The sequence below is a fragment of the Chiloscyllium punctatum genome, chromosome 17 (assembly GCF_047496795.1).
Source record: "Chiloscyllium punctatum isolate Juve2018m chromosome 17, sChiPun1.3, whole genome shotgun sequence".
In the NCBI taxonomy this organism is placed as follows: domain Eukaryota; kingdom Metazoa; phylum Chordata; class Chondrichthyes; order Orectolobiformes; family Hemiscylliidae; genus Chiloscyllium; species Chiloscyllium punctatum.
In genome coordinates this window covers 71,514,409-71,539,368 of record NC_092755.1, presented here as the reverse complement: position 1 = coordinate 71,539,368, position 24,960 = coordinate 71,514,409, and the positions used below count along the sequence as shown (strand labels likewise).

General features: G+C 39.3%; 1 protein-coding gene across 2 annotated transcripts in view; it reads right to left on the bottom strand.

Annotated features, from left to right (window-relative positions):
- Window positions 1–11,341: 11,341 nt before the first annotated feature.
- Window positions 11,342–24,960, bottom strand: part of glt1d1 (glycosyltransferase 1 domain containing 1) — a 99,058-nt gene continuing 85,439 nt past the window's right edge. For both annotated transcript variants that reach the window (XM_072587402.1, XM_072587403.1), the window contains one exon: window positions 11,342–14,981. In XM_072587402.1, the coding sequence (XP_072443503.1) occupies window positions 14,835–14,981 (147 nt within the window). In that variant the 3' untranslated portion in view covers window positions 11,342–14,834. The remainder of the gene's footprint in view (window positions 14,982–24,960) is intronic.

Sequence of the window (24,960 nt, the reverse complement as noted above, 5' to 3'; positions counted from 1 at the left end):
AGCATGAAAATGTTATACTTGAGAAGCAAGTTGAATACTTAACATCCCAAGACTTCTACATCCATATTGTTTTCAATTTCAACCTTGTAGTATATTGCATGCTCCCCAGAATCACTTTCAAGACATTATGAACTATCAATTTTCATTTCATTCTATACAACCAGTCTTTCCATTTACTGACTTATCTAGCTCAGTTTTGGTCATCCTTGGCTGTATCTTCACACTTGATTGTCTCCTGGAGATTGATATTGTTTGCAAATTTAACAAGTTCGTATTATGGTTCTGAATGTAGGTTGCTCAGTTAAATTGGACACAGTTGGTATCTCAACACCAGTCCCTGGGACACTCATTATAGAAGCTGCTCAATTTGCTTTCCATTGATATTAGCAGAGAGAAACCACCTGGCTGATTCTTGAAAAATACCCACTGAGGGTATACAAGGAAGAGCTAAAAGAGGAGGCTGTCAGGCAGCAAATTGGAGTCTCAGAAAAGAACAGAAGAGTGTGCAGGAAACACAATTCTTTCTTAGGCTGTGGACACGGGAGATATTCTGTTTGACTAACATGATTGACTGATGATGGGTAAGTGTGGAATTGCAGAGCCAAGTTCTGTTAACTCAAATAAGTTAAACTAAACACAGCAATCATCTGCAGTATTTGCAACAGATGTGAAAAAAAGCTTCTTGATTCACATCAAGCCTCAAGTCATTAGTTGTTTGCTGAGCCCATCAGCTGCAATCCCTGATGAGGCTGGCAAACTTATGTTATGGTCTGGTTGGGGACTGTTAGCTGTTAGTTTCTTTAAAGCGAACAAAGTTTAGCACTTACCAAGAGAATAAAAAACACAAGATTCCACAGTTTTGAACAAATAAACTTCATAAAGTAGGCAACAGGGTTCAGTTGGGAAACTATGGCAAGATCAGAAAAATGAGATTCTGAATTTCCATAAAGATTTGAAGATTTGTGAGACAAGTATGAGTGGCACGGTGGCTCAGTGGTCAGCACTGTAGCCTCATAGCACCAGGGACCCAGGTTCGATTCCAGCCTTGGGCGACTGTCTGTGTGGAGTTTGCACATTCTCCCAGTATCTGTGTAGGTTTCCTCTAGGTGCTCTGGTTTCCTCCCACAGTCCAAAGATGTGCAGGTTAGGTGGATTGGCCATGCTAAATTGTCCATAGTGTCAGGTGCATTAGTCAGTGGGAAATGAGCCTGGGTGGGTTATTCTTCGGAAGGTTGGTGTGGACTTGTTGGGCCAAAGGGCCTGTTTCTACACTGTAGGGAATCTAGTCTAATCTCAGTGGAGTGAGTGAGAGGCCTCTTGGCATGCTTTGCCATCTCACTATGACCTATTCTTTTCCCATTTATTTATACTTGCCCATATAGTGGAGAGAAACTAGATGGTGACAATTCAAAATATGAAATCTCTCCCTCAATGTCAGCAAAACTAAAGAATTGATCATTGACTTCAGGAAGGAGGGCCACACACCCCTAGCAGAGGTGGAGAGGGTCGTTAGCATCATCATGTTCCTAGGAGTGATGGTTACCATCAATCTATCCTGGACCTCAACTCCTCTTCTTCCTCAGGAAGCTTAAGAAATTTAACTTGTCCATAAGGACCCTCACCAACTTTTACAGGTATACCATAGAAAGCATTCTAATTCGGTGCATAATGGTAACCGCTCTAGTACATCAACTGCTCTGCCTAGGACCATAAGAAACTAATAAAGTTATGTGCACAGCCTAGATCATCACATAAGCCAACGCCCCATCCCATCCATGGACTCCATATACACTTCTTGTTACTGTGGAAAGGCTGCCAACATCATCAAGGACCCCTCCCATCCCAGTAATACTCTCGTATAACCTCTTCTGTCAGGCAGAAGATACAGAAATTTAAACACCAACTGATTCAAGAACAGTTCTTCCCTGTTGTTATTAGAGTGCTGAATGGACATCTCGATTTTCAAATCTAATGTTGATCTTGCTTTTGTGTACTTCCTGTGCAGCATAACCTTGTATGCCTTACTTTGTCTAAATACTTTATGATCTGTATGTCCTTGTATGTTATGATTTGTCTGTATTACACACAAAACAAAAAACTTCTCACTGTACGTAAGTACATGTGGCAACATTAAACCAAATCAAAATGTCAGAGCGGGCACCTGGTACATCTGGCTCCTGGTTGCTCCTCTAGGCCTTAATCTTGGAGAACATTTCTCAACATATCCAGGCAGCATCTGCTCGAACCCCAGACCATAGAAGTTGGCATTGGACAGATGCCAGCCCCAGCACTTCATCATAGCATATCTCAGATTTGCTTAGAATACAGTCCTCCATGTCAGTGCTGCATGTTGTGAGTACATTGACAGGGACAGACAACTACCTCATGCATTGGAGCAGAATGCACCTCAGTGTTCTTTGCTTGGTCTCATAGCATTCATTTACCTTCACACCTACTTGGATACTTACAGCTATTGTCTTGCCTTCACTTGGACTTAAGGACTCACAGTCCATCTCACCTTGCTGTTCCATTTAATGCAGACACAAAGTGATGCAGTTTTTCATAGTTTCCAGTGGTGATCAGTCATAGGGTGGGAATGTTGCTGCACTGCACAATGCTACATCAATTTCACCTCTGCAGCATGTGCCAGCTGCTTATGTGGCAAATACAATGTATGTGCTTCAACCAAATAGCCATATGCAAGGTGAGTAGTCTTCAGTCAAAGGAGACTGTTGTCAGTCAGGGGATTCAACGCAGTAGGTCCAGGGCAGAAACCATTATTGGTTCAGGGGCTTGGATACTCAGATGTCTGCTTGGGTTGGTCAGGGTCAGAGGTTGTGTAGTAGAGTGGGCCGTGGTCAGTCCCCAGGTTCAGTGCATCCATGAAACTGCACAGAGATCAGGCAGGTCTCATCAGTTGGGAGTTTGTCATTTAAGTTGGTTAGGGGAGTGGGGCTCTGTTCACTGGGAGATTATCAGGAGCCACTGCTGTGGTGGGGTAGTCAAGCATGCCAGGTGGCAGACAGGGCTATAGTTGAGACAGTGGGAAACTGAACATAAAGGGTTGGGAGGTGACAGTAACCCATGTTCACCTGTAACCATTTGCACTGAGCTGGGAGGGTCATCAACAGTCACTGACAGTCTGGCTTCAACACAGGTACAATAACTAAGCTATAGGCGTGAGGCTCAGGGAATAATGTTGGGTAGTGATGGTATAAAGAATTGGGTGGGAATATTTGGAAGCTCAAAACTGATGGAGTTGACAGGGAGTTCAAAGAAGGAGGGAAGAGGCATTCCATGTCCCTTGTCACGGTCCTTATGTCCTGCTGTATGGAGGGCTATATGATACTATACTGTAATGTGTGTACGACGTGAATGTTGCGTGCTCACATTACTCAAGATCTAACATGTTTCTGATATTCCTGATAGAGGTTCATTGGAATGATGACCAAAAAATCCAGCCCCAGGAGGGGTCATCATCACCGTGGCTGCAGTACAATGAAGGTGCAGAGAAATGGAGCAGGAACAAACATACCTGCAAGCCTGGGACCAATACCAACCTCCAACAGCTGCCCAACAGTGTCCATTGGAGAAGCCACAGCTGAAGATCCCCTCAGGATGTGCAGAAGATAAAGGAGGCCTAGGGCCTATTGCCCTCAGTGACATTTCTTCCAGATGAGCAAGGAGAGACAGAGGATGGCCCAGGACATTGTCACTGACGTGTACGGACTGCTGCAGCAGGACCTGCGACCTGAAGGTCCTAGGTCCCACCCTATCTCACTGCCTGTCAAGGTGACAGCTGTATTAAATCTTTATACTACTGGTTGCTTCCAAGGATCCATTGGGAACCCCTGTGGGATCTGTCAATCCTCAACTCACAAATGTCTCCAGACTGTCATTGATGCACAGATCACACTACTTCATCTCATTTCCCCATGACAAGGTCAGTACTACAGCCTGGACAATAGGCTTTGCCAAGTAGCTGGCTTCCTGCAGGGCACTATAGGCTTTACATATGTTGCATTGAGAGCACCATTTCACAATGCAGCAAACTTTATCATCAGAAAGGGTTCCATTCCATCAATGTACATATCTGTGAGCATCGGTTGTAGAAGTCTGCACAAAATATCCTGCTTCATTTCAAGATCCAAAATGCCTTAGAAGGATGGTCATTTGGAAAACAGGGCTATCCTCTCCAACTGTGGCTGCTGACAGCATTACTCAATCCTGAAGTCTGAGTGTAGATACCACAGCTATCCTCGAGATGACCGTTAACCTACTGAAGGGGAGGCTCCCCCGATGTTTGGATTGGACCGGAGGGGGCCTTGCAGTGCAGTCCAGACAGAGTGTGTCACACAGTGTTTGCATGCTTTGCCCTGCACTATTAGATCAAGGAGAGGGAAGGGGAGAGGATCTGAAGAGCTGGGAAAAATAGAGCAATTTTCCAATCAGGAAGATAAGGACATTGAGCAGGAGGAAGAACACTTCAGCCTGATTGAGTGGCGCAGTGTCAACTGCTGCAGGACAGTCAGGACCGAATTGGTACCTGCTTCCAGTAGGTTGCAGTTGGGTGAAACCATTCATTCATTCATTCCCTGTCTGTTGTTGTTGCACAAAAAGGCAAACAGCCCATTTATTCCCAGAAGCAAATGCAGCTTTTTGTTGTTTCTTTTTTCTTCTTCGATTTTTATACATTACAGTAGCAGTTAGTGTTTGCAACTATTCTGACGGCTTTCCAACATGTGATGTTCACACATTGAACACTGGAATTTGGGAAAGACTAACAGTCCCTCAGACAGGAGTCTAATGTGGTATGGCATGAAGATAGGTAGCCTCTGCAGCTTCAATCTTGGAGCTGCCGTTATAATGGCAGTTTATCTGACAGGTGATAATGTGAAGTAGCAATATATTTATAAATGTGAGATACAAATTTTTAATGAAATGCCATCCTTGTCACCTATGAGCCCTCAGGAACTTTGTTTTTACATCTCTCCTATTATGTCTACTGTGATGGGCCATTCCTGGCTATGATGGGGAGGTGTCAGTGTTGGACTGGGGTGGACAAAGTCAGAAGTCACACAGCACCAGGTTATAGTCCAACAGCTGAAGTTGCTTCACCTGATGAAGGAGCAGAGTTCCAAAAGCTTGTGATTTCAAGTAAGCCTGTTGGACTATAACCTGGCGTCATGTGACTTCTGACTCCATTCCTGGCTGACAATGCTGGACTTGGTGCACACCTGGGCATTAAATTTGGCACCAGTGGTGAGAGTCCTAGAAGGGCACAGATGAGTAAATCTGCTGAAGCTGAACACAATCTTGATGCCATTGAGGTGTGGAGCATTCATAATGAGGTGAGCAGCGGACAACTTGAGATAACTTGCTAGAGATCAGGGAGAGAAACCATCATGAAGTTCCTCATAATTGACACTTATCTGATTTTTGGTAAAGTTCAGCCCTTTGCCTCCTTTAAAGGGGATTCAAATTCTTCACTCTCAAAGATCAACCTTCAGAACTCTTTCACGAGTCACTCCACCATGGACTGCCTCAATGATGGTTTACATTCTGTAGGATAAATCTCTTCCCTGAGACTGCATTCCAACATCTACTCTTGGGCAAAATTCGTAGACAGCTAACTTCATTAAACTGGCACTGTATCTTGTTTTGTTTCAAGCCTCAAATGTTTCTCAGCTATACCAAAATACTGCTTGCAGGGTTCCTTCACCCAAGTCTCAGCTGTAGCTCCTGAGATGTAAATGACCTCCAGCTTCTGACAGGTCTGTGGAGGCTTCTTCTTTGGCTGCATCTCTCTCTCATTGTCAGAGCCAATGACCTTCCTCCACCTTCTCAGGTCAAGGTTCCTCCCAAGCCGTGGCTGCCTCAGCACCTCTGCATCCAGGAACTGCTTCTTCTGCTCCTCTCCATTGGATTCACTAACCTATTGCAGGATCCCCCTCTCCTATGATCTTTCTGGATCATGTAACGGTTTCTTTTTCACCTGTCTGTCCCATTGTCTACCTTCACAAGGCATACTTTATGTCTGCAGCTGCCTAACAAAAAGATATCCAGTTCAGATCATGTCCCTTAGTCACACTATTGTACAGGAGGGGAAAGGGCACATTGAAATCCTATACAATTCCCAAAGTTAATTTCTCAGACCACTTTTAAGATCCACTAAATTCAGGAAGACATTTATAGCAGACCTCACGTTTCATTGTGAGCCAAGCAAGAACTGTCCACTTCTGCAGCTTTGTAGACTGTTACCTTCATTTTCGTTAAGTAGGTCTCTAATAATAAATTCAGATGATGCTCAATTTTACAGTTCTTTCATCACCGAGTTAGTACTATTCTTCTGAGAAAGAAGTTGTGCTGTCATTTTTCAAACTCTGCAGCAATGCTAATGGCTAGATCCACTTTACCCCCAAGTGCCATGACCTTTTCTTATTGCTGGCGTTCAATCTTTTTTCCCCTTGTCTCACTCTGAATTGTCACGGTTAGTTCTTGATGAGCCATGGATGGCAGTGTTTATATTTCACAATTATATTTCCCTCGTAAAACATATTCATCAAATCTCTTTGTGAAAAACAGCCTATTAACCAAAAAATGTCAACATTTTCTGGCACTATGCTAATTCAACAACGCCAGCTTCGTCAGCTCTAATTAAGGTGCCAGCTGCTCAAAGAGTACCAGGTCTGCCAACTGTGCAAAGAGCACCATTAGCTCCAGATGTGCCAAATCTATTGAGGCAAAGCAAACCTTGATGTAATCAGACAACTTGCTTTTCTTGTGAGCTACTCCCCAAAGGTATAGAACCTTAGTTACATGGAAGTATACTTCTTTGGAAAACTGTGTGAAAACACCCATGCTGAACTGCAACTTTCAGCTATCCAACTGGTGATACTGCAATAACAATGACAATTAAAGTACCTTATTCTACAGTATTAGTACAACACAAACATGCCTACAGTTAAAAGAAAGTCGATTTACTATATTTTCTCTTCACTGTGAAACTCTGTTTTATCATGTAAGACAACACAAGTTTTTAATACAGAAGTCATAAGATGCTACCATCTCTTCACCTTTGTGCATTCCTTAAAACTTGGACAATAAATAAAGATCTGTGGATGAAAATAGAGGCCAAAGGTGGAAGATACTAAAAATTCAATTTACAGACCATGCGCGGTGGCTCAGTGGTTAGCACTGTTGTCTCACAGCACCAGGGACCGAGGTTCAATTCCAACCTCAGCTGACTATTTGTGTGGAGTTTGCACATTCTCCCCATGTCTGCATGGGTTTCCTCCCACACTCCAAGGATGCGCAGGTTAGGCGAATTGGCCATGCTAAATTGTCCATAGTGTTCAGCGATGTGTAGGTTAAGTGCATTTATCGGGGTAAATATAGGGTAGGGAGAATGGGTCTGGGTGGATTACTCTTCAGAGGGTTGGTGTGGACTTGTTGGGCTGAAGGGCCTGTTTCCGTTCTGTAGGGATTCCATGATAATGACAAGGGGTACTTAAAATAGCAAGAGCACAAAGAACTTGAAAGAAATGACACAGAAGACTTCAAAATTCTAGATGTTTGATCAGAGTCTAAAAGCTACATGTTTGCTTCTAGCAGGCAAAATGAAGGGCAAAATGATGCAAGGTTGAGCAAAAACCCCCAGTACTAAAACATATGGACAAAACCCTGGAATTTGGACAGAGACCAGGACTTTCAAAAGAAAGGGGCAGCTGGACTGAGTTCAGTGGGAAAGACACAAGAAAACCAGCAGAACGGAGATTGCTAGATGGAACTATTGTTCAGCCTGCAATCCCAAATTACAGCTCCTCTCTAAAAGGACAATCGACTGAAACTAACAGACCCTAGCCCGAGCCAGCATTTACACCTTGGGTCACACAATGTCTTTGAGATGTGGCCTATTAGATACTAGACATTCAACCTTGACCAAAACCCATTCGCATATAATCTAACCATCAGAAAGCCAATTAACTTCAGAAGAGAACATCACTGTGTGTGTTGGCACAGTGGCTCAGTGGTTAGCACTGCTGCCTCACAGTGCCAGGGACCCGGGCTAGCTTCCAGCCTCGGGTGACTGTGTGTGAAATTTACTGTGTGGGTTTCCTCTGGGTGCTCCAGTTCCTTCCTGCAGTCCAAAGATGTGCAGGTTAGGCTATGCTAAATTGCCCTTAGTGTTCAGGGATATTTAGGTTAGGTTCATTAGTCAGAGGAAATGTAAAGTAATAGGGTAGGAGAATGGGTCTGGTGGGGATACTCTTCAGAGGGTCAGTGTAGACTTGTTGAGTCAAATGGCCTGTTTCCACACTGTGGGGATTCTACGATGATCAAGATATAGCAGCCAGCCCAATCTCACCTCACTGTGGCCTTTTTTCAACAAACAAACTTCTGTACAGCTTCCCCTGACAGCAGCTCCTAAACCTAGAACAGAGAAGACAAACCAAGGACCTCATCAGAACAAAAGACATCTGAGAGGGGGAAACCAACTGAGAATCTGAACAAAAACATCCAAACATGATGCTTCCTGAACCAAGAACACTGCTGGCAAGAATCTCAAAAACCAACCACAACCATTAGAACTAAAACCCAAAACCTCTACTGATACCACAAGTCCTCGGGCATAACAGCCAAACCAGCAAACGTAGAGAAAAACCAAGTACTTACCCAATAGATCCAATTCGCACCAGTGAACTCAACCCAAAAGGAAAAACCCAAGCAGTCTGAAGTCTTCAACCAGGCTCCCGCTACAGCAAGCCAGAACAGCCAGTGCACATCAAAACCACGATCTGAGTGGTGAGCATAAACCCCGAGACCCCAAAGTTCCAAAATAGAGAGCAGGGAGGGGAAGGTCTGGTGTACCAGTACATCGGGATCTTCAGGTAGGAATTCTGATTAAGAGCGCAAAATTAAACACTGTTGTTTTCTGTGGGTTAGTAAGGTAGTGTCTAATAGCGGTAATCTAACTAACAGTAGATTTTAAATAAGTCCAGTGTCCAGAGCCAGGCGTGTAGGATTGATTCAAACCACCTAAAGGTTGAGAATAAAAATGACTGCAAACTAAAACCCTACAATGAAGAGTTGAAACAAAACCAGAAATTGCTGGAGAAACTCAGCAGAGACAAGGTTTCAAGTTTAACGACCCTTCCCAGGTATAGTTGGATGACAGATATCATAAAGTAGTTGTAGACTGGGTTCAGTGAATGGGCACAATTGGCTCTGGAGAGATACTCACCTCCCCTTTTTGTCTTCTCAGCAATTAAGTGCTGGGCAACAAGCTCCATCAGGGATCTCCTGACTTGCCAGCAACTAATTCTCTTGAATTGTTAATTAACATCCACTTAACTGCATTAAGTTGCCATCAGCCCAATTACCTACCTTCCCAAAAGGTGAGGAAAGTGGCTAGTTTCCTGACTGGAAACCAGAGTGACTTACTTACTGGCAGTGGGGTCTCCATTTGGCCAAATCAGGGATAGGGATAGGGATAGGGATAGGGATAGGGAAAAGTGGGTAGCTGCCGAAAGCCAATCCACATTCTTGTCTCTGACTTCCTGACTCTCCTCATACCAACCCTTTGAGAAGCAAAACAAAATGTCTTACCTTCTTGCCATTGGATCCCCTGAAATCTAAGCCCTCCATAAGATCTCAAGACCCCGGACATTGTTGGCCTTTGATTGGCTAGCAGCCGATGGCAAGGCAGGACTTTAACATCAGGGCCTGTGATTCACCGAAAAGCTTACAGTCAGCTTTTAAACTGTTTGGCGCTCAATCTGGCAAGGTTTGCCATTGGTGGGGATGGAGAGCCAGTCAATACCTGCCCCCCTGCACTTTGGCTGCAAAATGGGAAAATCTTGGCTGATATGTGAGTATAGGACAAGATAGACAAGTGTGACATATTTTAACAAGCAGTAACAGCAGCATAACAAATGGTTATGAATTCATTATAGTATAGTCCAACATCCCTTTGTAGTAGTTATATTATCTGGCAATCTGTATTCAGAATAGCATACTTAGTTGTTGGTCTTTTTACAAATAACTAATTACATTGCCTATATTAAGAATAGTTTTCAAATATTATATTTTCCAGCTTCGCAACTGACCAATTAAGAGCTTATTTCCCTCAACCTCATTCAGGATATTATCTCCAATGCATGCACATTTTTTTTAGGTCTAGAAACCTCATAATATTCCACTTCTTCGCTGAATACTACAGTAAATATTCTAACAGAGTGGATCTAGAATCATATCTTCTGGATATGCCAAATTGACACATTCTTACATTAATAACCAATAACTTTTGAAATTATTTTGCTTTTGGTCTGGTGATCAAACCATTCAAGCTATGTTCATCATACTGGACTTTCCAAACATTTCATGATGGTAAATGTAACTTGAAGAAAGAAAAAAGTGTGCATTCCAATGAAAACTTATTTTTGATGTTGATATGTTACTATAGTATTCACTATTAACTTCTGCTTTTTGGAAAATATATAAGATCAATTTATTTACTAAGTAAATGTATTTATATTCTTGAGTTCAAAAATGAATTACAATTAAACAAAATCTTATTCTGACTCTGCCTTTTTGTGATAAATTCTCAGCAAAATAAAACAATCAAATTACTTCTTGATTGTTGTGTGCTTTGTCTGGTGTATGTTTTGTTATAGTGTAGAGCACTGAAAAGCTTTCACACGCATGAAAGTGAAAATATTTTAAATTGACAGTTATTAGATAAATTATTAAGGAAAAGGTATAAATAAATCACTATAAAATAAATCCTGAATGATTCTGGAAATTGAATGCAGCAGCAAAATATGCCCATACCTCAAACGATTTACAAGTGATCAAGTTCAGAATGCTAAGGCTCCAGTCATGCCAATATTGATCTTTTAACTTGTTCATTGATAAAGATGGGGTCCTTGAATTGCCATTATAAACTTTGTAACATATTCTAATAACCTCTACAGGAAATATTTGTGTGAGTTCAAAACCATGCTGGCATAATTTATACCATATATCATGGATTTTGCTATTCTTGGAACTGGGTTACTAATGTACCAACAACATTATGGAAGAAATACAGAGGACCCTCTATTATCCAGCATTCGATTAACCGAATTTCAGATTATCCGAACAAGATCGCAAGGTCCCGATGCTTGGCTCCCTGCCCGTGTCCTTTGGATAATTGAGGTTCTTCTACACCATTTTGATGGGATTCTGGGAATAAAGGGCAAGTTCTCAATTTCTCCCAAGAATAGATCATTGACTGTGATGTTTTGTTTGAACTTCAGTCACACAATTATAAAATAATACAACACAGAAGGTAGCCATTGATCAAGAGTTTACTTTCATTGAAAGAGAAACTGGCCACTATTATGCCATAGTAGCAACCGATAGTGACTCTGGAATAACACATAAAGTTCAAATATTTTTAATTGAACAATATTTCCAAAGCTTTTAGTTAAAAGACAAAAGATATATATATTTCAAAATCACAACTCCAATATAAAAATAAAAGCACATTATTTTGTCTTATCTTGAAAACCAAGTGCAAATTTGTACTTGTTCAGTACACATTACGTCATTACACCCCCCAATTCCATCCATAGCAAATGAAAATTTTACAGTCTCTCAAATTACTTTGCTGAACATGAACACGCAACACTCTATTCAGAATGGCTGGTAAGCCTTCTGCTAAAATGTGTATCAAAGAATCTAAGCTTACTTTAAATCTTTAACAAAGAAAATAAATTCCAATTTTCTTCAACTAATGCAGAGAGCAAAAAAAAAAGCAATTGCAGAGTTTTTCTACAACACCTATAGTAATTTTATCGGATCATTTCTGTATTTGTCAAACATTTTAAGTATACTTCTACCATTCAACTGGCAGATGTAGTTAATGCCTAATTTCTGAATGCTGATATTCTAAATTGAAGATAAAATTGAGACTACATCAAGAAATGTGTTCAATAAACAGCAGTTTACAAATTATATTAAAATGGCGTAAACATCAAGTGTTGCCATTCAAGTATTCTATCATGCAGAATAGCATTTCAGAACTAGCAATGGTATAAACAAATTGCCAGGAAAATCATTGTAGTTTTTTGATAATAAAAATCAACATAAAGGAAAAAGGCTGAAAAAGTGGCCTCAATAAAAGAAGAATTAAAGTGTATCCTACACTGTGAATGTAAAAACCACAGCCCACACGATTTCACATAATTTGGTTTTCAACTGCCTATACCAGTACTGAGTGTCCACATTTGTATCAGAGAAAGTGAGGACTGCAAATGCTGGAAAGTCAGAGTCGAAAAGTGTGGTGTTGGAAAAGTCCAGCAGGTCAGGCAGCATCCAAGCAGCAGGAGCATTGACATTTTGGGCATAAGCTCTTCATCAGGAATGTGAGGGGGAAGGAGGCTGAGAGATAAATAGGAGGATGGGGGTGGGGCTTTGGGAGGTAGCTGGGAACGCAGATGGGGAATTGTGATAGGTCAGTGGGGAGGATGGAGTGGATAGGTGGGAAGGAAGATGGGCAGGTGCCTCCTCCACTAAATCCAAGCCACCCGATGACTGGAGGAAGAACGCCTTATCTTCTGCCTTGGGACCCTTCAACCGCATGGCATCAATGTCGACTTCATTAGTTTCCAAATTTCTCCTCTCCCCATCTCATTCTGATCCAACCCTTCAACTCACCACCCCCTTCTTGAACTGTCCCCACCTGTCCATCTTCCTTCCCACCTATTCAATCCATCTGCCCCACTGACCTATCTCAACAACCCCTCACCTGCATCCACCAATTGCCTTCTCATCTACTTCCCCCCCACTCTGGCTCCATCCCGTTCTACCCCCACCATATTTATCTCTCAGATCCCTTCCACCACCCCACATTCCTGATGAAGAGCTTATGCCTGAAATGTCAACTCTCCTTCTCCTCATATGCTTCCAGGTTTAGATATTTACAAAATTATGAGGGGCATGGATAGGATAAATAGACAAATGCTTTTCCCTGGGGTGGGCGAGCCCAGAACTAGAGGGCTTAGGTTTAGGGTGAGAGGGGAAAGATATAAAAGAGACCTAAGGGGCAACTTTTTCATGCAGAGGGTGGTACGTGTATGGAATGAGCTGTCAGAGGAAGTGGTGAAGACTGGTACAATTGCAACATTTAAAAGGCATTTGGATGGGTATATGAATAGGAAGGGTTTGGAGGGATATGGGCTGGGTGCTGGCAAGTGGGACTAGATTGGGTTGGGATATCTGGTCGGCATGGATGGGTTGGACCAAAGGGTCTGTTTCCATGCTGTACATCTCTATGACTCCATGTACTCCAACACCAACACCTACCTCCATTATCTCAAGTTTAACTTTGTAGATCCGTGCCAGAGCAACTGTAATTTTGCTGCGAGAACTGAAGCTGAAAAAGTTTCTTTTCAATGCAATATGTTAACTTCTGAGCACTGAAATACCAGATGGTTAGGAAGTACATCTATTGCAAATCTATAACTGAATGAATGAAACTAGTAAAAGGGGCTAAACTTCATTTGATAAAGTTGTGTTTTAATAATTTTTGGAGAGTTTACTCTCATTTTTAAAGAGATCAGGCATGCTCAAAAACAACTTTGACGATTTTCTTTACTATGGCAATGCTGAACCTGTGGGAAGTCAGATGTCAAGGCTGAATGACTCACTCCAAGTAACATTCACAATAACAACATAATATTGAATATAAAGGAATTGTATTTGTGCAGTTGTCAGAATAAACGTGAACTGTTAAGGAAGGATGAGTAAGGGAAAATTCATAGATGTCAATAAAAGCCCTCAAGTGGACACTTTGGTCACCAAACAGTTGTAAATACTGGACCAAATATTCAATCTCCAATTCAGTCAGCCATTGTTAAGTGGATAAAATGTCATTATTATGGGTAAAACTGCTCTTCAAGCCTAGCTGTTTCTCTTTAAAAATTCTATCTGACCAGTTGGTTTACAGTGTTTCCAGTTTGCATTTTGTCTTTTTGCTATTTCCAAACGTTCAGGTAGTTTTGATAATGGTACTGAATCTAAATTCATTAACACAAACAAGAACGAGATTTACTGTCAGAAAATAAAGGGTTTAAGGGATAAACTTCATTATTAGAAGACTACTGCCAAATAATGCAACATTATAATTAGTAGTGATATGCCATTCAGTAGCTCACTAAATTAACATCTTGTTTTAATCTAATTGTTCTAATTGTTTTGATTTGATCAGCAGTGATGCAGAATTTCACGCTGTCCTCTCATAGTAGGATTGCCTTCATTAAGGCTACATCGAAATGTTTAATAACTGAATTTAAAAACAATGGTTTTTCTTTCTTCCTCCCTCTCATTAAACTGTGCAAATAGGAATTAATTGCCCAGCTAGAGAGTAATACCACTGATAGTGGACTTTAAAAGTCCAAAAATGCTTGCAATTGTTAGTTGAGGAAATCACAGAACTGTGCAGACAACTGGAAAATAAAATACTGTTAAAGAATGCACCAGCAAGTTGAGCCTTTCTTGATGTGTGCTTCATACAAAAAATATTCCATTGACATGAATTCATTTAAAGTCAGGAATTGCAGAAACAAGAAAAGAAGGCACTGGCAGACAATTTAACACCAGCAGGTCACACAGGTTAAAGCTTAATCAAAATATGACCTGACTGATGGTTAACACACAGCAAATGGTTTTATATTCCCTTTTAAAAGCCACTCTCAATCCCCATAACCTTAATTTAAAAACACAATTTTATTTTTAAAATCTCTGTTCTAATCAATTATACCCAAGTTCCAAACTTGACTGCTGGCTATTTAAAGCAGGTTTTCAATGAGCTTCTGATAAGTCTCCTTTTCTGTTTCCCAGGAATGGAATTTCTCTACATATTCTTTGGCTTTAGCCACAATATTTTCCTTCAAAGAAGTATCAATGATCAATCTTTTTGATAATTCAATGAATTCCTAAAAGAAAATAAATACAAAAAATCAGAATTTCATTCACAACACAATTCACAAACAGAGCTTATTAAAATATACCTGGTAACAATGTTTGCTTAGCAAAATAAAATGGTGTGGTGAAGCATTTCTTGATGCATTCAAAAATTGAACAATTTTTCAAGCAGATTTCTACTTTTATGATTCCAGCCTGTTATACTACTGGATACAAGATTAGAGTGGTGCTGGAAATGCACAGCAGGTCAGGCAGCATCCAAGGAACAGGAAAACCGATTTTCCTGTTCCTCAGATGCTGCCTGACCTGCTGTGCATTTCCAGCACCACTCTAATCTAGATTCCAATCTCCAGCATCTGCAGTCCTCACTTTCGCTTATACTACTGGACAAGTCAAATCCCATAATGAAATCTAGCTTGATAAATCATTTAAAAAAGTAATTACATGGTGGTGAGTCATTGAAACAGAATCATAAAAAGCAGCAATGTTTCTGTACCAACGGAACAAAACTTTATTACACAAAAGGGATCAGAAGGTAAAGGTACCGAAAATAGAAAACAGAAAGATCTTAATACAGAAAGCATAACAAATTATCAAACAATTTGCTGTTCAACTCCAGAGAAATTACACTCCACCTCTTAACTCCCTAGAGTTAACTGATTCCTGACAGTTTCCTTGCTGTGACTATGGTGACAATTCAATGAGTCTTTTCCAAATCTGCCAACATTAACTTTACCACAGCAAAGTGCCTAAGTTTTCTCAATTCAAAGAACCTACAGATTTCAAACCAAACTTTCCTGATTTGGAAGTTCCACAGACTACACCTCTATTGAAGTGACTTATTTTCCCTGAATTGTCCTATATTCCTTTAAGGAGAGAAAATTAACCTTGCTTCAGATTTCAGTCAGGTCTCCTCCAGTCTGCCCTAAAAATGTTCTATCTCTGTCTTTTTGAACTAAAATCAATTCTTGGTTATTCTGAACTGTAAACAAAAAGCTTGTAGGCTTCAACATTTGTTCACTGCCATAAACCAGACAGTATAAATAATTTTCTGTTAATATACCACAGGAGTCTACAGCCACTTGCTTTCTGAACAATGCTAGATTAGGTTACTGTATCAGAATGCATCTGATCTTTGTTTTCAAAGAAAACACTTCAAAAAGTAACCAACACTCATATGTCACTATTTTGAAATCCAAACTCCAAACGTTTTACACGCGCATATAATATATATATAAATAAAACTATACATGTTTATCACACTATTTCCTTTCAAGATCTACAGTTTACTGATTTAAGATTATTGGTTAGGTTGTTGCGTATCATTTGTTTATCCTGAAAATTGATCAAAATTATAGAAATTATAATTCCAAGTGAAGAATGAGATTTCCTTCATTTTTTCTAATCTTTCAACATCATTGCTATTACTTAAATATGGTAAAGGGAGTAAATCTTTAGAGGAAAACTGTAAGCTCAAGGCAAGATTTGTAATAATTATAAATGAAAGCATCAAAACAATCAAGAATCAGTTGGGTTTTTAACTCTATGAGAATTGAGAAATCTTCACAGTAATTAAACATAAAGAGTGAATAGTGTACTACAAGTACTCCACTGGAACAGTCTTTCTAAATATTTTTGAGTTGACATATTTACAGCTATACACTGCAATACAATACGATGCTTTACTGAATTACTGGATAGTATGATGTATGAAGGATGCAATGTACCTCTTTTACTTTGTATGAACTCCATTAACTTCAGTATAAACACACTAGAAGCACACACAGAAAATACACAAGGTAGTGCTGGGCATATTAATGAAAATATTTTGCTGCAGAATGTAAAAATAGGACATAATTAACATACACAGTCAGGATGTATAATGAGGAAGAAAATACCGAGGATGATATTTTCAGAAAATATACTTTATCAGGGTACACTATTCAGCTATTATAATTTGCCTTTCTCTTTACAGATGCTGATGACGGGCGTGTATTTTCAGCCTTTTAATTTTCTTCCTCATTTGCAATTTTTTGTTTAATTGATAAACTGTGCCTGTCATAGCCATATGCTTTTCAATAACAGAAGACTATCAAAGCTTTCTTTTCTGCTGCAAGCACTTGCTACTTTTTAAGTAGCAATGACGCCTATTCTAATTGCCAACAATACTGGAATGGTCACATGAAAAATAGATGGATTTTATTGAAAAAAATACTTACATGTGTAATCAAATCTAATGGACCTTGTGTATTTCCAGATAAAAGTAAGTACTATTCAATACGGACTGTTTTCATTAAATCTATGTAATCCACTCAAAATGAAACAATAATAATATTTACACTAGCTTTTTTTCTTTCAAAGATCCTACTCAATACTACTTTGAAGCATGGTACTGTATTATATAGGTTTTGAAAGATTAGTTGCCCAAAGTTTGTGTTTTTTTCTATTTGTTATGCAAAGGAAGATAAAAAGTGGCTTACATAGTCCATGGCCTATAACAGACATACCAGTACTGTACCCTGTACCAGTTGCATTGCTCTTTCAGGTCAACTTTACAGAGAATGATTAAACAATCAATGGATGGCTCTGAAGGTGCCTTTTAATTTCCTGGTAACAAATTTCTCCACATCTATGGTTTATCAATGTTTCCTTACTTTAAAATGTTATATGGTAGAAAAGCATCATGGTGCAGCACACACATGCAGAAAAGAGGGCCAAGTATATGTCCTTGGGGAACTGCAGAAATGATGGTGGAGGATTGTGTTATTGACAAGCCACGATGGTGAGTGTGTTCTAGAAAATGTGATACACAGCAGAACTTGAGATAACTCCACAGAGGCTGGTATCCTGTCACCAAGTCACCCTTTATTTACATGTGGAGAATCCTTGATAGTGAAAAGCAAGCTCTCAGAGTGAATGGGATGTTTGACATTCCTGTTCTTGCCTGCCAGGCGGGGCTCCCTCAATGGACCAAACAGCCCCAATCAGGGAAGCATATTCTATGATGGCCACCTGGCTGACCTTGTTATAATCACCATAGAACTGAGTGATATAGACTAGACTTTTGATGTATTGCTAAGGGATCTGCCATCGCATTATTCATAAGATACTAGAGGAGTTAGACCTCCTGAAATGTTATCAGTTAAACGAAAGCAGCAGGTACTATAACTAGCAAAATATGTATTAAATAATTATGGCCATTTGCTGAAAATAGGGCTGATTATTTAATCTGCTGAGTTTGCAGAAATGTATTAAAACCAGAAGCTTTTTAAGAAAATGGAAGACCTCCAAATCCATTGACTAAAATGATACAAAATCCCAGGAAGAAAAAGTAAATCCAACTATCAGGCAAATCACAAAACATTTATAAACACACCATGTAATTTTTAAAAACATAATAAAAACTAAATATACAGATGATTGTAATTTAATCATCTTCAGATAGTATGAAGAATTACTATGACTACACCATATAATCACTAGATGGCAGAGTTATATAATTTTAAAACAATTTTATGCCTGAAATCCAGAAGATATTTTAGGGATTGGGCTGGATTTTATAATGCATCTTTTCACAAAATTTGCATTATATTTATAAATTCCTATCTTTACAGTGACATGAAGTTTACAGGATTAGAGAAAAAAAGGTTCACTTTCATTCTAATCTCTTGCAGTATAAATGAAGAAGGTAAACTGAAGTGCTAGTAAAATTCAACAAATCAGTTTACTATTCCAATTAATTGGAAGAGCTACAAAATAAGCCAAAAATATGATGTGTACTATTTTCAGCTATCAAATTTATTGAGTAAACATATATTAGCCAAATAAAGTTATCATCTTAATACTGACTACATCTGAAAGATCATAGAAATATACACAATGTGTATCGGCAAATGATAAGAAGATTCATACAGCTTACAAATCTGAATATTTTTCTGGTTGTAAGCATAAGATTTCTTAAATTAACAAACAGTACTCGAGGTTCATGGTAGTAAAGGCAGTCATTTAACTTGTTGTATTTGAAACAGCTCCTTGCCTGAGTATAGTAATCCAAAATGAATCTCTGTGTTCATTCGCTCCACACATTGCATCTTTCACTCTTTTAAACATTTATCCACTCTTTCCATAAGATGTAATGGCTACAGCCTTAAGCGTTCCTTTTGGTAATACATTCCATCATCCATTAATCCTGCTTAAAGGATTTTCTCTAACAGCATTTGCTTTCTTACAGTTCTACATTGAAGATCTATTGTTGCTGATACCCAATTAGATGAAAGAAGCTTTCTCTTTGCACTTTATCAAGGTTCTTCACAATGTTTAAAACCTTTGTTAAATCTCATCCCCACCAGTGCAATTTAGGGGAGAAGTGGCATCGTGGTATTGTAATCCAGTAGTCCAAGTTAATGTTCTGAGGATATGAGCTTCAATCCTATCATGTCAGCTGGTGGAATTTAAATATAATTAACAAAACATGGAATTGAAATCTAGCCTCAGTGATGGTAACCATGACATTATTGTAAAACAAAACCATTTCAATAATAACCTTTGGGGAAGGAAATCTGTCATCCATATCTTTTATGACCTACATAAAGACTCCAGACCAAACTCTAACTCTTAATTCATTAGAGATGGCCAATAAATGCTGGGCTTACCAGTAATGCCCACATCCTATGAATGAGTAAGAAAAACATTCCAATTCTGTACAATAGCTTGATCCCCATTCTCAGTTGCATAATTAATTTTGTAGTGTAGTGATATTTAATGGTAAAAGAAAATGAGGCTTCAGATTTGTAAATCTTTAAAGAATTGTACAGTCTAAAGCATAGCTTTCATAGTTCATGATAATTATCTCAACTTTTCAATGTGTTGCTGCCTTTGAAATATTGCAGATTAAGCTCTGTTTTATAAATAAATAATTCCTGCTATGGGTTTACACATTTTATGCAAACATTGCCTGTTCAAGCACCTGGCATTTTTTGTTGCATTACGTTTTAAATAAAAGCATTCAGTTCCTGGTTGTTCCTCCCAAAATAATGCAACATTTTGAAAGTTCATCTACTCTGGTGAGATCTTGTAATAATGCTGTCCATAGCTCATCTCTACTTTAAGGGTGAGACTGTGTTATTTCATTGCTGTTGCCTCAGACGTCCACTTGATCCTGCCAGTCAGGGCCAATTCTGCATGGAACACCTTACAATTTATTTTATCAATACTTACAGAGTTAAAATTTTGGGGTCCAAAACGGGCCTGCATTATGTCAAGTTTCACAATTACAGATTATGTTCCAGAAAATGATTCAATTTCAGGGGCAAATCAAACAGTGAACTCTTAATCTACTCTCTTTTGCTTCAAACATCAGCCATGTGATGTTTGGTGTGTTCAAGGGGAAAAAAACATAATGTATCCAGTTATATTTTGAAAAGTTTGAAAGATTTTATAGTATTAGTAGAAATAGTTCAAAATCTTAACATAAATTATCCTTGTTGCTTGACAATGCCAATGAGTCAACAAAATTATTCACTAAGGAATGGATAGATGTAATTTCACCTGTCCACAATTTACTCAAGGAATGAGCTGTTTACTTTTGAAAAGTTTTATTATTTAAATACAACATCTGTCCATCACAATAAAATACATATGCAAAAAATCTGAGGCAAAGAAAAGAAAAAGTTGGAAATACACAACAAACCTGTTACCCTGAATATTTCAGTTGTTACCTTTGATAATTTGTCTTTTGTCATTACAATACAGTTCCTTCAAGTCCACATTACAGAGGGATGTTAACAAAGATAGATAGGAACACAAGTTGTGTGGATGCTACATGGAGTTTACAACAGGATGTAGACATGTTCAGTGAGCATGAAAAGTTTAGCAGATGGAGTATAATGTTGGAAATGTGAGGTTGTCCACTTTGTGGTATAAGAAATGCAGAACATTATCAATATGGAGAATGCTACTATCGAGAGGGAACTGGGAGTTGTCATACAGGAATCACATGACTTTTAAAATCAACTTGTTTGCACATGTTATGACATACCTCTTGGTCTCATTAGATTTGAGCCCAACCATTCTTCCCCAGAGGTAGGGACACAACTTCTGCCACAAGAGTCCTTATGACCACAAGAAGTTAGATTGCAGGTACAGCAAATGAAATGTTGGCCTTTATTGCAAGGGGTTGGGGGGGGGGGAGGTTGTAATATTAATTCTTGCTACAACTACACAGAGCAATTGTGAGACCATACTTAGAATGCTGTGTATAGTTTGGGTTTCCTTTGTTAAAGAGGAATAAATTATATTTGTGGCAGTTCAGAGAACATTAATTAGATTAATTCCTAGGGTAAAAAGGTTATTTTTTGAGGAAAGGTGTAGCTGTTTGGGCTAATATTCATTGGAGTTTAAAATACTGAAAGATGATCTTATTAAACCCCACATAGTATGGGGCCAGTGAATATAATCAAAGATGATTCAGGTTTTTGAATCACAAGGCCGTCAAAGGTTATGGATGGGATGGTGGCAGTGGAAAGTACAGGTAAAACTACAACAGATCAGCTATGATCTTACTGAATGGTGGAATGGACACAAAGAGCTAAATGGTCTACTTCTGCTTAAATTTCTTATTTTCTTAAGAATTAGGTCAAAAGCTGAGAAAATTCATCATTTTCAAGTTAGAAGGAAAAAGGGTGATGCGCTTTGCAAACACCCATATTAGATTAGTTATATTGCAGGTTATTACTGAGGCTCTAAGCTATTACCCCTCTCTTGATCATCAACACAATGTACCTCACTTTAAAACACTGTGTCTGCAAATCAAATGCAGTACATGAGCACTTGACACTAAAAATAGTAAAGTACCAAAAATGTGTTAATGATTAATATGTTTTACATGCACCATCATACTCTATCATTTTGAAACCAAAATGCATTAATACCTCTCAAAGATTCAGCATTTAAAAAATTACCCAAAAAATCTTTTTTGGATCTATTACAAGAATAATATTTCTACTTCTTTAGATGAAAATATGGCTCCTTTAGATGCTGAACAGGTTCTCAGGTGGTAAAGATAGATTTTGAACTGACAGTTTAGCTTGTATTCAGTGCAAAAGTTCATTTTGATAAATAATTTGAAACATGCACTAAGAATGGCTGCCAGGAGAATCATCAAAGAACTGAGTGCTAGTTAAATTGCTGGACAGTCCTCATTAACAATACTGTGCTGTGTTTTGGTGGATAGTGCGTGACCCAACAACATCTCCTAACAGCAAGCAGTTGTTTAGGAATAAACAAGCTGTTGCTGACAGTTATGAGCACTATTTGAAAATAAATCCCTTTAAACTGTTCACTTGAAGGGTCCTTGTGGCACAGTGTTAATGTAAATACCTATGGGCCAAAATGTTAAAGTACAAGCCCTGTGTGCTCCAATGATGTGTCATATCATGACAAAGGAAATCCACAAAAAAAACACTGTTCGCTTGCTAAAGGATATTTGAAAAGGATTTTTGAAATGCTGGGGGAGATTTTCTAAAGACAACTTGTTAAGACTTCAATGTTGTTGACATTCATTCTGGAAATTCTCTAAGGACTTGATCCAAGGAGCATTCTGCTGCTCTATCTTAGTGACCTTATAGGAATCACCATGTCATAGAGTCATAGAGATGTACAGCATGGAAACAGACCCTTCGGTCCAACCCGTCCATGCCGACCAGATATCCCAACCCAATCTAGTCCCACTTACCAGCACCCGGCCCATATCCCTCCAAACCTTCGTATTCATATACCCATCCAAATGCCTCTTAAATGTTGCAATTGTACCAGCTCCACCTCATCCTCTGGCAGCTCATTCCATACATGTACCACCCTCTGCATGAAAAAGTTGCCCCTTAGGTCTCTTTTATATCTTCCCCCTCTCACCCTAAACCTGTGCCCTCTAGTTCTGGACTCCCCAACCCCAGGGAAAAGACTTTGCCTATTTATCCTATTTATGCCCCTCATAATTTTGTAAACCTCTATAAGGTCACCCCTCAGCCTCCAACGCTCTAGGGAAAACAGCCCCAGCCTGTTCAGCCACTCCCTGTAGCTCAGATCCTCCAACCCTGGCAACATCCTTGTAAATCTTTTCTGAACCCTTTCAAGTTTCCCAACATCTTTCCAATAGGAAGGAGACCAGAATTGCACGCAATATTCTAACAGGGGCCTAACCAATGTCCTGTACAGCCAAAACATTACCTCCCAACTCCTGGATGCCTTGTCAGGAGTGTGTGCTAGGATTTCAGAAGGAATGGGAGGATGAAGTGAGGAAAGGCAGAGCAGCATCAGCTGCTACACGAGATGAACACTTAGGGTGGCATGGTGACCCAGCACCAGGGAGCCAGGTTTAATTCCAGCCTTGGGTCACTTTCTGTGTGGAGTTTGAACATTCTCCCCTTGTCTGCGTGGGTTTCCTCCGGGTATTCCGGTTTCCTCCCATATGCAAAGGTGTGCAGATGGATTAACCATGGGAAAAACAGGTGTGCAGGGGTAGGATGTGTCTGGGTGGGATGCTCTTCAGAGGGGCTGAATGGTCTGCTTCCACACTTTAGGAATTGTATGATTCCTCAGCTAATACGTATCACTCCTCTACCAGAACTTCCAGTGCCATGCCTGAGGATTTCTCTGCTTTTTTCTTCAATTTCCAAATCAGTCTGAATCCTGCCACTGTGCATCAGTGAGTTCATTCCACATCTTGGTGGGAGGGCATGCATGGAATCTGCATATACCACTGTACAATTACTGCTTCGAAGGAGTGCTTGAGTGTTACAGGTATCTGTTTCTACATCTCCAGCCAAGTTCACATTATCAGCAGTTAGGACCACAATTGTATACCACAAATAGGCTTTCCACCAAGCAAGTTGTATTAGCACAGTACCTATTTTCAACAATTTATCAACTTGTTGCAAAATGATACCCTGAGACTGTCTAAAAAGATAGTTGGCTGGGAAACACAGGAAAAATAGTCTTTCTTGTGGACTTAACTACTTTAACATAGCTTTATTAACTGTCAATATTTGGCAAGTTTTCAGCATTCCACTATGCTTAAGATTGCTCAGATACCAGAGGGAAAAAGTTAAAGGTGAGAGAAGAAAAATTTAAAAGGGACCTAAGGGGCAACTTTTTCACGCAGAGAGTGGTGCGTGTATGGAATGAGCTGCCAGAGGAAGTGGTGGAGGCTGGTACAATTGCAACATTTAAAAGGCATCTGGATGGGTATATGAATAGGAAGGGTTTGGAAGGATATGGGCCAAGTGCTGGCAAATGGGACTAGATTCATTTAGGTTATCTGGTTGATGTGGACGAATTGCACCAAAGGGTCTGTTTCCATGATGCATATCTCTATGACTCTATGACAAGGGACTTGAAAGGATATTATACATTAAAGAAGATACTGTACAACATGATATGGACATCTATTAAAATGTAAAATACATTTATTGTTTTCAGTAATGTGGATTGCGGAATGAAAACATAATTAATTGCACTTACACCTATAGACTTAGAATTGAGACAGTCCCAAAATGTTGCTGAGGGGGTAATGAATAAGTATACTCAATTGTTAACCACAGAAAATATAAAAGCTTCTTGAAATATTGCTATTACTTTTACTACTTAGAGACAGTTAGTGGGCAGAAAATTTAATTTCCCTTTTCCCCAAGCTTGATTCGCACAATTAAGATAAATGTAAGTTTATCTGTTTAGTCTTTGCATTTCTCCAGACAGGCACTATGTGCCCCATCTGTATCTCATAATAATAATCAATCCATCAATTAGAGTTTCTTAATTTTATTCCATTTAATGCATCAAAGCTCGTTATACGATATACATTGGGTAAAATTAAACAGATGCTGCCATTAAATTATCACTTTACCAACAACTGCAGATCAGCTCCTTTGTGACATTGGCTGCAGCAACATAAGCCAATGATTCACACCAGAAACTAGCATCGCATTTTTCATCTTT